Below are 17,225 nucleotides of genomic sequence, written 5' to 3' on the forward strand. Positions count from 1 at the left end.
GAGCGCTGATCTTACAATCCAGTCTTCATCCAGCATCCCTTGTTTTGGTGTGTTCCCTGACAAGGGCGCAGCTCAGGGTAGAGAGAGTGACCCCACCAGCCGCAGCGGCGAGCAGACGGCAGAGGCGGCGCCCGCGGCAGGGACACTGGGAACACACGAGGGTCAGGGCCCAGTGGCCGACCGGCTGCTTCCAGCCCCCGCAGGCGTCACCCGACATCTCAAAGCATCGTAACGAGATACTTATGAATTCTGTAACCAGGGAGGGGGACTCTTCTCATTTTATTTTGACACAAAACTTCACCTGTCCTTGAAGCAGGGGGACTAGTCCTGCTTGCGGTCTCCTCCACTGAGACTTTGGTCGGCAGGCCCCAGCCCTGAAGCCTGGCGCGCACCACGCTGCGGGAGGAACGGCAGCCGCTAGTTACCGTGGACTGACGGGGCAGCCTCGTGAACAGCAGCAGAACTCCCCCAAACCCAGGACCTCACACAGCCCGACTGCCTCTGCCAGCACACGGCCTGGGACCCCTCCCCTGCCACACTCGGGTGGTGATCCGGTCCTCCGGTCCTCCGCCACGAGCTCCCTGGGGAAGGCCTTCCATGGCGGGGCAGCGGGCCCGGCTGGGGGCACAGAAGCAGAGGGCAGCCCTCCTGGGACCGGGGATGGCACGGTGCCGCAGAAGGCAAGCGGACAAAACCGTATGGTGGCTGACAGGCTTCACACGTCCTGCACGTCAGTTTGCTGAGGGACGAGGCGGCAGCATCACAGGTCCCTAACAGAATGAGAATTAAACCCCAGAATGCCAGCTGAGCAGGACGTCCACAATGTCCAGGACCTGCTCACCCACTCACCCACAAACAGCCACAGAAAGCTATGTGCCGCGGCCCGAACGCAGGCGGTCCCCACCCCACAAGGGCAGGGCGGTGACGGCATCCCCCTACCTGCCCCGGCGCCTGGTGGTGCTGCCCGCAGCCGCGAGGCCCGAGGCCCGAGACCCCCGCACAGTGAGGCTCGAGAGCGCAGGCACGTGGAGGGGATCCTTGGGTCCACGCACCAGAGCGGCAGGACTCCCTCCTCTCCCTGTGGACCACCATGGCTATGGGGGCAACAGGCTGTGGACCACCATGGCTATGCAGGCGACAGGAGGGTCCATGGTGACTCCTCACCCGTCACGGCTCCGTGTCCTGCCGGGACCAGACTGGGCGTCACTCTCGCTCCCCCTCCTCATGGACCAGCCCTCCTCTGTCAACGTTTCTCCGAGCTCTTTCCCAATCATGATGTCATGTAAGGCTTTTGCGAAGGGCCCCAGAGGTGAGTTTTATTTCCATTCTTAGCGATCTCTCGCGGTGCGGACGCGGCACCCCACGGAAGGCGTATGCGCCCCGTCCCTCGGTCTGTGCGGCGGTCACGCAGTAGGAGGCCGCTCCGGGTTCTGAGCCACGTGTGCCCCTCTGGACACCACTGAAACCCCAGCCGGGGGCCCGGGCCTCTGGGGCCATGTTCGCCTGCTCGCGAACGGCGTGCCGGTGAGGACGTGGGGCGTCACTCCCGCTGAGGAGACCCGCTCTTCGCCTCCGCTTTCTCCCCTGGAAGGAGGAAAGGCTGCAGCCGCATGGCTGACCCATCCTGCAACAAGAGCGTTACGCCCAGAACACCCAGCGCAGCTGTGCTTAGTCATAAAGAACATTTTAACTCCCAATAAAAATACAACTTCTAGAGCTGCGCGTTTTTTTTAATAGTGGTAAAATACCATTTTAACGTGAAGGTAACGTGAAGTTCACGTTGTAACCACTCTGGCTGTGCGGTTCAGTGGCCCTGAGAGCAGTCACCCCGCGCAGCCCTCACCAGAGACGGGTTCAAAGCAAACGGCACCCGCGTGGCTCAGGTGTCACCTTGAGGTCTCAGCTAAGCTTGTGATCTCAGGATTGTGGGATCGAGCCCCACGTCAGGCTCTGCACTCACAATCCGGCTTCTCCCTCTCCATCTGCCTGCCCCTCTCCGTCAAATAAATAAAATCCTTTTATAAACTTAAATCAAATTAATAAAAAAGATTCTCTCTGTTCTCCCGACCTGACTCTCACTCCCTCGCTCTCTCTCGCAATAAATGATAAAGCAGAGAGGAAGAGACGGCAGAGTCACACCTCTGCTCGCGTCCCGCTCCCAGCTCAGGCAGCCGGCAGAGCACCTGCCTCGCAGGACACTGGCTCCCAGGGCTGCAGGGACGGCCCTCCAGAAGGACATGGGCAGAACCAATGACCTCCTGAGCCATGTGGACCAGAGATTTTCCGTGCCAGGTGGGTCTGGGGCCCGTCAGGCCCGAGGCACACAAGGAGGCTGGCAGGCGTGTCACAGGGCTGGGGCAGATGGGGGACACTCCGGGCCTTGGCACTAGGTGTGAGTGCCCTCTCCCTGGCCCCATCACCGGGCCACCAGGCAACTCTCTGCGGAGTCTGGAGGGAACCGCTGGTGGGCGGCAGGCTTTCGGGAGCGCCAGCGCCCACACGGAGAAGCGCAAACGGGGCAGAACTGCAGCGGGAGACACAGCTGTGATGCACGAGACCGATTCCACAGTCTTGTTTTCCTTTTCAGAGAGACGTCTACTTTCACAGTAGGAATCTCGGAGGTTCCCTGGTTTGAGGTTTCTGGTTTATGACTTGCTTCTGTGTTCAGCTTCCTCTCTGACGGCGTTGCGAATGAGCAGCTGGGCCTCCGGCCACAAGCGCGGACACTGCGCTCTGTGCCCCTCGCGTCTGCACTGCGCGTCTGCAATCTCACGCCCCCAGGATTGGAGCACCACGTGCTGGGCACCGGCCCCGCAGGGAGGTAGGGAGGGGGGCGGTTCGCATGCCAGCCACCACGGCGGAGCCCTGGCGGGGTGGGCGTTGACGAGGCCTCCCCGGCCCTGCACAGGTCTGTCCTTTCTGGCCTAGGGGTGGTGCTCCCATGGCACTGTTGGGGGACGAGGCCACACAGTCTACACCCCGGGCCTCACCAGCGTTTGGCCCAAAGCCTCCCAAGTCCTGGGCCCCGGAGCTGCTCCGTGAATGCCAAAGGAGGAACGACAGGTACGCAGAGAAGCATCTTTATTCCAAATACATCCACCAGAAATTACATTTCCCGATTCAAAATAGGCATTGCTAGAAACCCCGACGGCTCCACAAGCCCCTCACAGCACGTGGTCACATGGACGGGAGCGGGCGGTAGGTCCAGCTGTAGACGGCCTGCAGAGACCGGCGTGGCCGCCTGTCCAGCGGGAAGCGCTCTGTCACTGTCCCTCCTCCCACCACACCACCGGGCGCCCGGAAGGCACACGAAAGCTCTGCTTTAGGGGTCACTACGATGGCACCATTTGAAAACAGTGACACTCAAGGCAAAGGAGTCTGTGCCCCAGCGAACCGCTGGTTTCCAGGCTCACTCACCTGGGAAGACAAGCACCTACCGTACAGAGCAGTTTTTCCCACACGCTGTCTTGGTTTTGTATGTACCTAAGATACTGACTGACCTTTTCACCGCACTTACTCTTTGGAAACAGTCTACGTGAGTGCCAAGAACTCTGCAAAGCCGCTGGGGACAGCCGTGAACACACCAGCAGGGGCCACTGCACAGCCCGAAGGGCGGGCCCAACTCCCTCCTCCACCCGGGGGGGCTTCTCCCAGGGAAGCTAGAGACTCAAACCCAGGAAACAATTTCAAATTTCAAAACTCACTAGGGCCTTCTGGAGGATTTGAGAAGGGTCCAGAAAAGTCTGGCAATGTGACACACGGCAGATTCAACAGAGACATCTGCTACGTGTCCCACACGTGCGGGTCACGCGGAGCCGGTGAGGGCCAGGAAGCACTCATCCCGGACGCATGGTGGCTGGGGCTCGTTTTCTCGATAGAACTCTGACATCGTGCTGCTTTCTCCTACGGACATACATAAACACGAGACACCTAACCTCAGGGCCTTTACGCAGTGCATCTGTGAGAACACCTTCTCGGTAACAGCTCGGATTCCAGCAACTTCTGCACTCGGTTCAACAATATCTGCTTACGGTGGACATACTGCAAAGTGCAGAGAGACTGAGATCCGCAAAGGACTCCGTGCACTGCTGATCCAGCTCCTTCCAGAGGGTGATGTGGCCTCTGTCACGGGACAGACACTGTACCAAGACCAGCAGCTGAAAGCTGCAGTAATTTCCCATAAATAACTTACATAAGTTTCCATGAAATACTAAGTAGCAATTTAATAGCCTCTTGGTACTCACGGCTGAGGACGGGCTGTCCAGGGGGGCAGTCACTCCTGTTGGACAGAGGCCTCCCTGGTGCCCAGGAGCCCTCAGAGCTGCCCATCAAAGGGCAGAAAAGACCCCCTGTAGAGCGAGATTGGGGTGATCACCCGGAGAGCTCACTCGAACAGACCGTGCGCTGTGCGAAGCCTTTTGGCTGTTGGCAGCTGGACAGCTGTGAACACAGAATCTTTCTATACCTCAGTGAGGACCTTAGTTCAAACCTGGAACCAAATTCTATCCCCCAGGGACTCCTACACGGCCACCAAGCAAAGGAAAGGAGGCACCGAGGAATTCTGCAGCCTTCTACTTCAAGAAGAGAATTTTCATTTTTCGGCTTTGTGAACAGTGCTGCTACGAACACGTGTGTGCACATTTCCGTGTGAACATGTTTTCAGTCCTCGCGGGTAGAAGCCAGGAGTGGATCACTGGGTCGCACGGCGGCTCCAAGTCTAATAGGTGAGGAGCCGGCGGGCTGTCTTCCAAGTGGCCGCAGCCCCGACGTTCCGCCCGCAGGTGAGGGCTGCGAGTCTGCGGCGTCCGTGCCAGCACCGAGGATCACCCCTCGCTTCATTTCAGCCGTCCCGGTGCGCGTGCAGGGTGCCGCACTGTGGCTCTGATCTCCTCTCCCCGGCGAGGGCTGCCGTCCTTTCCCGGCCGTGTGGGGCGGGCCAGGACCGCCAGCCCTGTGTGCAGTGAGAGCGGTGGGGGCAGACAGCCCGGCCGCCTCTCTGATCTCTGCCTCCCGTAAGCATGGGACGGCAGGAGGCTCTTCAGAGATGCTCTCTGTCTGGCTGAAGGTCCCCCCCTTCCCCTGGCGTGCTAAGAGGAATCATTCTTAACATGAAAGTGTGCTGGATTTTGTCAAATGCTTTTTTGCATCAACTGATTTGATCATATAGTCTTTCTTCTCCCGTCTGTCGGCAGAGTGGATCCCGTTCATTGATTGTTTTTTTAACCAGTGAGCCAGACTTGTAGAGCTGGAATGACCCCACACAGTCATCGAGTGTAATCCCCTCTCGAGCTCACTGGAGCCGACCCGCTATGGCTTGTTGCAGGATTTCTGCATGTAAGTGTGTGAGACGCAGTGGTTTGTGGTGTTTTATATTTTCCTTGTGTCCTGCGTGTCCCTTCCGACATCAGGGTAACGAAATTCTGCCCCCTTTGCACCTCTGGACAAGCTCTGTGCACACCTGGCGTGACCACACGGCGAGCCTCACAGAGCTTCCTGATGGAGACTCAGCGCTACAGGTTTGGAAGCGGCGGTGAGCTGCTCCATCCCTCCCGCCAGAAGCATCCAGATGTAGACACCCGGCAGAGGGCTGAGAAAGAGGACCCCCACGCGCCTGTCCTCTGGGTGTGACCTGAGGGTCTGCCCCAGCAGAACGAAGGAGAAAACCAAGGAAGGGGCAGAGGTGGGCTCTGGAAAACCGTGGCTGTGCCCGGAAGGCACTGAAGGGAGAGCCCAGGATGGCAGCTCTGGGACGCGCCGTCACCACGGCCACCCGGACGAGGAGCAGGGGAGCCGGCAAGCAGCTCGCTCCGGGAAGGGCTCGTTCCGAGATGCTCTGTGATCCCAGCAGCTCCGGGAACCCAGGAGACGCGTGAGAGCTAAGTCAAGGAGAAAAGAGAAAGTCTCCAGGAAAGTCAAAGGAACAAAAACTGTGACAAAATAGGAAACCAAAGCACCTGGTTCAGCTGTGTGGTGAGCGACCTCCACATGGTTGTGACATTTCAGACCTGGCCCACGTACCAAGCATGGGGACTCAGTCAAGGAACAGAAGACGGCTACAGAAATCCGCACGGAGCCTAAAACCCGGAAGATGTCACCAACTACTGATGGAACTAGAAATACACAGAAGGGTTTTGTTTAGATGTGCAAAGGCTACAAAGTTCACTGAGCCTGAAGCCCGTGATTACAACTAAAGGGCCGGGAGGAGGGGAGGGGCAGTGAGCGGCCGCCCCTTCAACAGCCCTGGAGAGCACACTAACACAACCGGCAAACACTGCCTCGCGGCCTCTTGCTGCCGGAGCTCTATGTCCCTTCGGTTCTTCAACCGAACAGACTGGGGTGGCAGCGGCCTGTGGTTTCTCCGATGGCCAAAAGCTCACAGACAACCCAAATCTGGGAACTGAGAAGCATCAGGACAGGCAGGTTATCTGCACTTACAGAGCTGCTCAGCAGAGGAACCAGAGCAAGAGGTTCCCTTCGGAGTGAGCCCCAACCGGGGCGGGCGCGACCAGAACCCGCTCTACCCTCCACTGCCCCTCTGTGCCAGCTGATCTCCAAAATTATGGCGTATGCTCACTTGGTAATAAAACTACTTCTTTTAAAAAGAAGATTGAAAGCCCAGAGACTTGAAAACAAACTCTTAAAGCTCAAACTACAAAGTGACGGGACACAACAAAAAACATGTGGAAGACTGCTGAGTGGCAGCGCGTGCTCCTGGCGGAGACATGGCTCGAGCCGCAAGCAGTAGCTTTCGCGGTGCTTTCCGGGGGTCAGGGAGGGCTTCTGCGGCACCAGCAATGCTCTCGGGGCGGCTCCCGGTCCTCGGCGCGGCACAGGCCCACGGAGAATGTGAAAGCCGACAGCCGCCCTCCAGACCCACGCCCCTCGCCCCTGGCGGTGTCCCGCCCTGGAGGCTCTCCATCCCGTCCCAGAAACCATCTCCGTGCAGTCATGGTCACCCTCTTCTCCCTACAGGTCGCAGAGCCCATCGCGCCAGCCGACTTCCGGCAGCTCACGCTCCTCGCCTCCCCGGGAAAGCTGCAACAGTGCGCCGGGACCAGCCGCAGAGCGGGGAGGAATGACGCGGGACAAGGAGGCGAAGAGGCTGTACTAGACTCCTCTCCGTCCGGCACGCCAAGGCACGGCAGAAACAGACACTGTACTAGAATCCTCTCCGTGCGGCACGCCACGGCACGGCAGAAACAGACACTGCACTAGACTCCTCTCCGTCCGGCACACCATGGCACGGCAGAAACAGACACTAAGAGATAAGCTGGGAACCAGTTTTATCATTTATCATTTTAATCTCCGCTATTTATGCAACAGACCAACTGAACAGGAGCCGATCACAGCACGTGCGACGGCAAACAGGAGACTTCTCCGCACTGTAATCACCGAGGAAGCGAGACGCAAGCAGAGCTGATTACAGAACACACGGCGGGACGGCGCACCGCCATCTATCTGCCGCTTCAGATAACGGATTTCTCATTTGCTCTCCCCCATGAGAAATTAGTCAATTAAACATTTTTTTCCCAAAAAAGATGCATGGCTTTCTCGTCGCACTCACTGAAACGAGCAGTTTCCGAGGCTGAGTAAGGCTCGGCGACATACAGAGAGCACGAGGTGGTGCCGGCGCAGACCGGCAAGTTGGCACTCAGGCCCCCGCCCGGGGGAGCACCTGCCTTCCGCGGGGGACGGGGGAGAGGCCGCGTCCACTGCGCCGTGGCCCGCGGAGGCAGATGCTCTGTCCTCCTTCCCCAGCCTGAAGCTCAGGAACTGGGACCAGAACCAGGCAGCATCCTCTGGCATTTCACTTACATATTTTACATGCAAAAAGAAAAACCTTTTTTGCAATATTTGTTACTTGATGTGAGGAAAAGCATATCACCTCTCGGGGCTCTGAGTCTTCCGCACTCATTGGATGACCCGTGCCTTGGGTAAACGTGCAGGAGACGCCCAGAAGCAAGGCAATCATCGGACGACACGAAACGTGGTCTTCCCTCCTCTCGAGACAGAACGCAGAAACCACGCCTCGCGGAGCCGGGCTCCGTCCCCAAGGATAAGGGGCACCGTAGGCGCCAGTCGCTCTTACGCCATGTTCTGCGCGGGGACTTCATTTATAAATATAAAATCCTAAACTGCATGACATGTTAATTTTAAATTCTACCACACAGAATTTCAAGTTTTATTGCTGACTATGTCAGGCACCGCCTCTGATGACACATGAAGGGGCACAGCATCCCATGGAAACTGAACAGACACGAACGGACTGGAGGGAACACGGACTCGGGACGACGTTGGCTCCGGAATCGAGCATTTCCTGCACCGCCACCGGTCGGAATTCATGATCCCCTCGAGGCTGCAGAATATTTGATTCCCACACACCTGCGCAGACCACAGGATGGAGGTCTCTTAATTGAAAATGCCTCTGCAATTTCTCTTCAGGATTCACTGTTCAGTTCAAACATCAAATATTAACTGAAACAACCGAGTGAGCCATCTCTCCACGAGCAGAGCACGGCCCTGGCTCTCCAGCTCCTCGGACAGAAGGGGCTGGTGGCCGTGCTGACACTCGTCTTCTGCACTGAGCTCGGTGGGTGTTTTTAACGCACGCGTGCGACGCACACTCATGCACACGCGGCGGTGACGATGACAAAGACGTGGAATTGATGGCTATGCCCGGCCAGGGGTCCGTTCCTCCCCAAATCGATGTGTCTGCTGTATTTAAGCATTTATCTCAGAGGCAGAGGCCACTGGAGCGCAAACCAGCCCTGTTAATGTTATCACTTAATTAATGTTTAGATTAAAAATGACACTGAGTAAAAGGAGATGTAAAATGCGCCCCGAGGCTCGTGCCGTGCGCCTCCAGCTCTTTGTCACTGAACCCACCAGGGCCCCCGAGTCGCTCGGAGATGACAAAGGGAGCCAGCCCCCGCCCTGGCCTTGAGGAAACCCGCGGGAGACTCAGCCCCAGTCCTGGGGCACGAGGGCCTCACCTCCAGCTCCTGCTCCCTCTGCAGGGCGAACTGCTTGAAGGACTTGACGATCAAGCCGGCGTTGGAGCAGTCGTAGACGAATATGGACGGGCTGCCCATCCACGTCTGCAGGTCATACACAGACAGCGGGATGTACTGCGTGTAGTTCTGGAAAACAAAACCGTGCACGTGTGACTTACACCTCCTGCACAGGACTGCCAACCCGCCCCCTGCGCAACAAGGGAGGGACGACACCCCGGGCAAGGTGGCACGGAGGGCTGCTCACGGCTCATAAACGTGGGAAGTCACAGCCAACCACACCCTCTGCCACATGTCCGCATGCCACTGGGCCGTGACCTGTGAGCGCCAGACGGCGGCCCCACTCCTGAGCCCGCGCCGGAACTCCCCAGCTGTTGCTGCCGGATTCCGCGGCTCGCTGTCTCCTGCGAACCCGGGCCGTAGTCCTGCTCGTGGCGGGACTTGCCTCCATGCGTCCGACCAGCAGGGCTTCCCCATCTACCTTCCTCTCCCGGGAACCAAACCACGGCCCCGTTCACACTCAGAGGACGTGCGCCTGTCCCTGTCCCCGCCTGCCGTCCTCCTCCATGACTTGTGTGCGCTGCTAGGACAGGCCACGTCCCTCACGCACCAGCGAGACGCTCCGAGGAGCTGCCTAGGCTCGAATCTGCATATTTCCCCCAAAGTACCTTCTATTTCAGAGAACCGTAAGCACTTAATCCTGCAGATGACTTGGAAATCACACTTAAGGGATACAAGCGGATTTGGCACTCAGATTTTTTCAAACCACTGAACAGAAACTTATTAACATGAATCCACTAAGTGAAATTTTTTCTGGACACACTGTACTGTTCAGTACTCGAAAACACTCGGGAGACGACTGGGAATCAGAGAGCAGGATGTTCTCGCCCCTGCAGAGAGACGCGGACACTCCTGGCTCAGAGGCCGGGGCCTTGCGGCACAGACCACCGACGGATTTACCCTGCCTCGCACCCCCGCGTGCCTGGCGGAGCTGCCAAAGCCAACGCCGTACGCTCGCAGCGAAGGGGACTGTTTCCCCGCAGCTGAGCCTCTGCTGTCACCACAGGGACGGCGAGAACGGCCTGGAAAACAGGCCAGGAGCCCAGAGGACCCTGCAGGGCCCAGCGACATCTGTGACGGGATGGAGGCGGCCGGCAGAGGCTTTCCCGAAACACACAGCAAATAGGAGATCTAAGTCAACCCAGACGGGATGAGGCCACGCGTGGACAGCACAGGTGCGTGTGTGTGTGGGGGCAGACATCTGGGTCCCGAGAGGGACCCCGCTCCGCTGATGTGGGCCGCTTGGCCAGGCTGCCCTGCCCCTCCCGTGGCTGGCAGGTGTTACTATGGAGAACGTTTGGAGATGCCATCCCTGGGCATGCTCACCGGACGCTTCCACACGTGTCGAGGCTTCCTGAAGGAGCCTACCGACTCCACGCACGCCCAAAGTACCAGCGATCTGACAGGCTGATCCTAAAGTCAGCACGGAACAGAACTGCACGAGAACGTCACGCACACACGCACCATTTTCAAATAAAGAAAAATGAGCAGGAACCCGCACAAGATATTAAATACGCTGTAAATCCGTGGTAACTACAGGACGGTATCAGGGAGGGCAAGAAAAACAAATCAACAGAAGAGAACACCCAGAAATAGACCCTCACGCATAATTCCAACGAGGGCAGCACTTCAGCTCCGTGAAGGAAGACGAGTTCAGGAAGTGACACCACAGGACCTCACCAGCCATTCAATATTGCTGAGGCTCCACGGGCCAAAAGTCCAGGATAGATTTTAAAACTAAATATAAAAACAGAATAAAAGATGGGGCGCCTGGGTGGCTCAGTGGGTTAAGCCGCTGCCTTCGGCTCAGGGTCCTGGGACTGAGCCCCACATCGGGCTCTCTGCTCAGCGGGGATCCTGCTTTCTCCTCTCTCTCTCTCTGCCTACTTGTGATCTCTCTCTGTCAAATAAATAAATAAAATCTTAAAAAAAAAAAACCAGAATAAAAGATTTTTATTTATTTTGGTTCAAGAAAGTCCTCCTACAAAACTCAGAAGTCTTGAAGAGAAATAAAATAACATAATAATCATGTAATTCTGAAAAAACGCACACCAACGACAAGCAATTCAAGAGCAAAGAGAGTACAACCCACTGACGGGATCTTCCCGGTGTCCATGGGTGCGGGAGCTTCTGCCCAGACCCATGGCGGTGAGAACCACACACACCAGCAGCCGCACCCGCAGCGGAGGAAGGGCTGTGAGAGCTGCGCGCTCTCGATGGTTGTGGGAACACACGTTCCAGTCGAACCAGCGATCTGCACACGCGTCCGTCCTCGCCCTGCGAAGCAGAAAGACGTCCAGGAGACGGACAGAGCAGGAAGCGTCCGACAGGGCACCCGTCTGTCGCTGGCAAGTGTGTGAATACAGAAGCTTTTCCATTTTTAGTATTATTATTTTTTTAGAAAGACAGCGTGTTGCGGGGAGGGGCGGGGGGGGGGGGCAGAGAGTCTCAAGCCGCTCCCTGCTGAGCACCGAACATAGAACCCAACAAGGGGCTGGATCTCATGATCTGGAGATCACGACTTGAGCCGAAATCAAGAGCTGGACAGACAGCCGACTGAGCCCCCAGACGACCCAGGAAGCTCTTCTGGAAGGCCATCTGGGAATACGTACCAGTGGTACATGCACATCCCTTTGACTCCTAGGTGTCCATCCTACATTAATACTTGCCTCTGCACACGGAAAAGTACACGGTCGAACGATACTGCTGCTGTAAAACCCTGTCAGCCATCAAAATGCCACCGCGGAAGGGACGGCGAGTCGGATCTGTGTCTCCTCCCCTGCCCCACCAGTGCACGTCCCCGCTGGGCGCGCTTCCCAGCTCCCTCCGCAGCTCAGTCTGACCTCGCGAACTCCAGCGATCGGAAGCAATGTGTGCGAGTCATCAGGGCCACCCCCCTGCGGGAATGCAGACAGGGTGACACAGCTCCAACCACGCAGAGGACAAGAGCAGAGGGACAGAAGGGGACATTCAGGTGGAAGAGGCCTGGGCCCCACATCCCGAGGAAGCCCCATCGAGCCCCAACGACCTCCGTGGACCAGCACAGCCCACCCCGCATCCTCGCACGTGCCACGCGAAGGACCATCAAGCAGAGGAATGTCCACACATCCATACCCGGGACACCACGCAGCCCTGAAAAGACTGGGCTCACTGCTGTGGATTGAGGCAGAAAGATATTCAAGCCGTATGATGATTTAAAAAGGGCAAGTCTTAGAACACTGCCCAGACGACGATATCATGGGGGCGGGGAGCGGGGAGGAAAGGGCTCTGTGTGGGAGCACGCGTCCCCGAGCTTTGCTCCGCACGCGACGGGGACCTGGGAAGTGTCTGTCACAGAAACGGTGCTGAAGGGAGAAGCGTCGAACTACTAATCAACGTCCACAGCACAGCTGTTCCTCCCGGCCCACGTCACCTCAGCGGAACCAGCTGTCCAGGCTGGAGGGGCGCAGGGCCTCCTCCGTGCGGGAGGCCGCCGGACACCCCGGGGCCCGCCAGGCAGACGTCTGGTCTCTCCCCCGCCAGAGCTCCCCGTTCGGAGAACGCATCTCTCCCTTCTCTTGAAAAACATACTCAAGGCCAAGTTTTCATTTCAAACAAAGACACTGAAATGGGTTTAGGTAATTTATTCATCACAATCCACTTCATCTGCCAGGTTATATTAAACACGAAAAAGAAGGGTCCCCCCGCTTCGCCCGACTGTCCTCCGGGCTGAGCCAAGCAGGGGCGGCGCTGGGACAGGAGGCGGTGAGAGCGGCCCTGGGCTCCCGGGGGAAGCCGTGCACCTCGGGGGAAGCACCTCCCCATTTCTGAGAAGACTCTGGGTGCATCTTTGGCCAAAAACGTCCAGGGGTGAGTCAGAGCTCTCAGCCACAGTGACGCGCCTCCTCCTGACGGCTTTCCTGGAGGGACCCCCTCCAGGGGCGGCGAGCCTCCTTCTGACCCTGCGGGTGGCCCCGCAGCCCCGCCTGCAGAGAGGTCCGCATTTTCCTTCCACAGGGCGTCCTCCGAACGCAGGACCCCCCGTGGGAGGGGACGGCCCAGAATGTCAGGTGTGGAAGAGCCCGGCTCCGGGTCCAAGCACGGCCGCCAGCGACTCGGGAGCGGGAGCCCCAAGCAAACTCTCCGTCCCTCAAAACCCTCCCGGCTGGAGGCCCACTGGCTTCGCGGACCTTCTGTCTGCCTCTCCTTTGTCACAGTCAAATAACCGGGTGCTCCGTCAGTACTTCTAAACAGGTATCACTAAGCAACAGCACATACTGGTTTTGAAAGCTGTGCTCTACCGGGGGTGGCGGGCTCGCCCCTTCTGCTCCGTGCCCAGCACGTCCTCGAGGCCGTGGAAGGCGGAGGCTCCTCCGTGCTCCGCTATCAAACTCGCACACTTGTAATTCTAGAGCTGCGGTGGTGCCAAATCCTACCGAATCATTTCTCGTAACTACTGTACCCGTACGGAGAGTGCCGCGGGCTCCAAGGGAAAAACAGCTGTTAATTTTATTGTAGACCTGACTTTTCTGAGGATTTCTAGGACTTGATGTTTGTCTGCGACCACTGAAGACGGTGGGTGCAGATCCGCTCTCCTTAGGAGAAGTGCTGGAGAACTCGGGACTATTTCTTTGTGAGAGCTTCAACGTTCAAAAAAAAATAGGATTCCCCTGATGCTCAGAGATAAAACCCTAACCCGTTCCTGGGAAGTCTTATCCTATTTGAGAACCGGATTTATAGAGCAGAAGTTCTCAACCTCACGTGCATCAGCGCGGCAGGGCCGGGGGAGGGCGGGGCGGGCAGTTGCACACACATCCGGTCCCTCTGCGATGGCCGGGGGTGGGGGTGGGGGGGGGACCCGCTCCTGCAGGGCCTGGGCCGGCTGGCGAGGGTGGAAGACAAACTCGGGGCCTCGTGCCTCACTTCCCGCGGCCTGTGCGCCTCCTGCTTTAGGAGGAACACCCCCCAGATGCCTTTTTTCCCTTAATGATGTAACAGTTTACACACACTGATCAGGAAACAGTTTGCTGTACGATAATTTTCAAAGGAAAACACGCGCTCGTCCACCAGTCGACTGTAAGACTTTCAACCACAAATTCGGTCTCTGATGGATTCAGGGCTCCTCGGGTTTTCTGTTTCATTCTGGGTCACTCTGGGTAAGTTGTGTGTTTTCAGGCATTTCCCATCTAATCTAGGTTGTTAAACATACTGGTATACAACATCAACTGCCCCCTCCTCTAGTACACGGGGCTCGGGGCGGTGTCGGCTCCTTGCTTTCCTCACGAGGGTCCTGTCTTCTCTTTCCTCTTCCATCCGTCCAGCTAGAGACTCGTCCTTCCGAAAAACGACGTGAGCGGTCGGCCCTCCCCACGGCCGCCTCCACTTTGCTCCTCGCTGCTCTTTGATGGTCTCTCGTTCTACTGGCTTTGAGCTTAGGGGGCTGATCGTTTTCTAGTTTCTTAAGGCAGAAACCGCGATTCCAATTTCAAACCTTCCTGCCTTTCTGCATAAAGATTTAAGCTAACCGATCCTGCAAATCTGGTGAGCCCCAGTCCCACTGTTCAGTCTCAATTATCTTTATTTCCTTTGTGGTATCTTTCTTGACACACGTGTTACTCACTGTGCAAATAGTTGAGGATTTTCCAGATACCTTGCAATTCCAGCTTCTGTGCTCAGAGGGTATGCGCTGCAGGAGGCTGATCCCCCAGGCCTCACGGACACATGGGGGACCCACGCGTGGCCCTCTGGGGGACCCACCAGCCACGCCTGAGAGGGCGCACGGTCTGCCGTGTCAGCAGAGGCTGGTGTCCGCTGCGCAAAGTGGCCGACGGTGGCGTTCCAGGCTTTCGTGGTGGTAATGGATTCCTTTTTAACTAGAAAACACATACTATGTCTGGAGTTTTCTCTGTGACAAAGTTTTTGATTGCCCACTTTAGCTGTAATTTTAACTTCCATTCTGACCCGCAATGACTGACAGACGGTTCTTCCAAGCTCTGACGAGGACTGTTGGATGCGTGGCTCTCTCTGGGGCCGGCAGGCTAGCTCTGTGCACGGAGCGTTCCCGTCAGGTACACACGCACTCGGGGCGGCTCACCCGACCGCGGGTCGTCATGAGACGTCCTGCTCCTCCTCTGGCAACACACGGTCTCCAAGTCCGTTCTCTGACTGCCAATGGGGCCAGGCCGGCCCTCTGACCACTAGTACCTGTGAGACACACCTTCGTCTCCATATGTACAACGCGTCCCTGTGGGTGGCAGGAAGTGGAGTCAGACTCTCAGTCCCGTCTGCTACAAGCTTAGGACAAAACATTCTAGAGAATAGCCGGTCTGAAGCCACCAAAAAGTCGATGTGCCTTGTTGGGCGAGCGAAAGCACGAGTCGCGGACCGGGAGGGAGAATTTACAGAACAAACACCTGATAAAGCACTCACGTCCAAAATACACAAAGAATCTCCAAAGTGAGCAAGAAAACAACCCTATTTAAAAGTGGGCAAAACAGGGGCGTCAGGTGGCCAAGCACCGGACTCAGGGTCTTGTCAGGTCTTGATCTTGGGTCGTGAACTCGGGCCCCACTGGGCTGCATGCCACGCCTGGAAAGCACTTGAAAAAATGAGTGGGCAAAGATACGGACACCCCACCGCAGAAGATACACAGATGACCAGGGAGCAGGTGAAGACACTCCACATTACATGTCATTAAGGAACTGCAAATTCAAACCACAATGAGACACCACCGTGTGCCTAACGAGAAGAGCTAAACTCCCAGACACTGGCAACTGCACGTGCTCAGTGGGACGGGAGACACCAGGCACTCTCGTCCCTGCTGCCGGGAGGCCAACTGACGCAGCCCCTTCAGAGGACAGCTTGGAGGTGGCTTAGAAAGCTGAACATACTTTCGGATCTAGCAACGCGCTCGGAGGTATGGACCCAAATTAGTAAAAAACCTTGTCTAACCAAAAACCTGCATTCACAAGAGCCAACTAACCCAGAAGCAAACAAGACGTCCTTCAATCGGGGTCCATCCAGACAGTGATGCGTCACTCGGGGTAAAAAGAAGTGAGCCATCAAGACACAAGAACACGTGAGAGAACCGGAGATGCATATCCCCAGCTGGAGAGAGCCGATCTGAGAACGCCAGAGACCATGATCCCAGATACCCGCACTCTCGAAAGCGGACGACGGCGAGTGTCCACAGATGCTGCTGGGGGGCGGGGGCCGTCCAACTGTCCTGCACAACACGGTAATGGTTGACGCGTGACACCACGCATCTGTGTGAACCAACGTTCAACTTCCTGAACAATCTATTTTCTACCTAGCGAAGAGTCTATTAAAACAAGAGAAAAGTGTGTGTAGATAAATTATGAGAAACGGTAAGAAAACAGAAAATTGATAAACATAAAATAAATGTACAAAAATCAACTGCCTTTCCATACACCCTGGTAAAAACTTAAAAAATATAATTTTATAGTAAACATTTATAACATCAAAAATATAAAGCAGCCAGGAATATATCTAACAAATGATGAAAACTTTTGTGAAATTATTATCACAATTATTTTGTGAAATACTACTGATACTTAAGAAGAACATAGTTTGGGAGTGCCTGGGTGGCTCAGTGGGTTAAGCCTCTGCCTTCGGCTCAGGTCATGATCTCGGGGTCCTGGGATCGAGCCCCACTTCAGGCTCTCTGCTCAGCAGGGAGCCTGTTTCCTCCCCGCCGCCTGCCTCTCTGCCAGTGATCTCTGTCAAATAAATTAATAAAATCTTAAAAAAAAGAAGAAGGAGAAGGAGAGCAAACCTCGGCAGACTCGTCACGAAGACCCTGGGTCTCCCCGACCACTAATCAACTGATGGACAAGTTAATGCACTAGTTTAAAGGAAGACGTAAGGCGCAGGACAGCCGAGAAGAACTGAAGAAGAACGAGGCGAGGGGGGGTCTGCTCCCTAAACACCAGAAGCACTGGGAACCCGCCTCGTGAAGAGTTTCCTGGCACAGAGGCAGACCCATGGAGCACAGCTCTCAGAACGTGCCCACACACTGTGGAAACGTGATTTTGTTCAAAGTTGGCATTAAATAATAATGGAACTAAGAGGTATCCATTGCGGGGGGACAAAAAAGAGAGTATAAACTCCTGCCTAAAAGTATGTACGAAACCTGTTTCAGGCAGATTAGGGACC

General features: G+C 56.4%; 1 protein-coding gene across 2 annotated transcripts in view; it reads right to left on the reverse strand.

The window, feature by feature from the left end:
* RPTOR (regulatory associated protein of MTOR complex 1) overlaps positions 1 to 17,225 on the reverse strand; it is a 308,508-nt gene that overhangs the window by 164,559 nt on the left and 126,724 nt on the right. For both annotated transcript variants that reach the window (XM_059148815.1, XM_059148816.1), the window contains one exon: positions 8,994 to 9,140. In XM_059148815.1, coding sequence (XP_059004798.1) covers positions 8,994 to 9,140 — 147 coding nt within the window. The remainder of the gene's footprint in view (positions 1 to 8,993; positions 9,141 to 17,225) is intronic.

The sequence above is a fragment of the Mustela lutreola genome, chromosome 15, assembly GCF_030435805.1.
Source record: "Mustela lutreola isolate mMusLut2 chromosome 15, mMusLut2.pri, whole genome shotgun sequence".
Lineage (NCBI taxonomy): Eukaryota > Metazoa > Chordata > Mammalia > Carnivora > Mustelidae > Mustela > Mustela lutreola.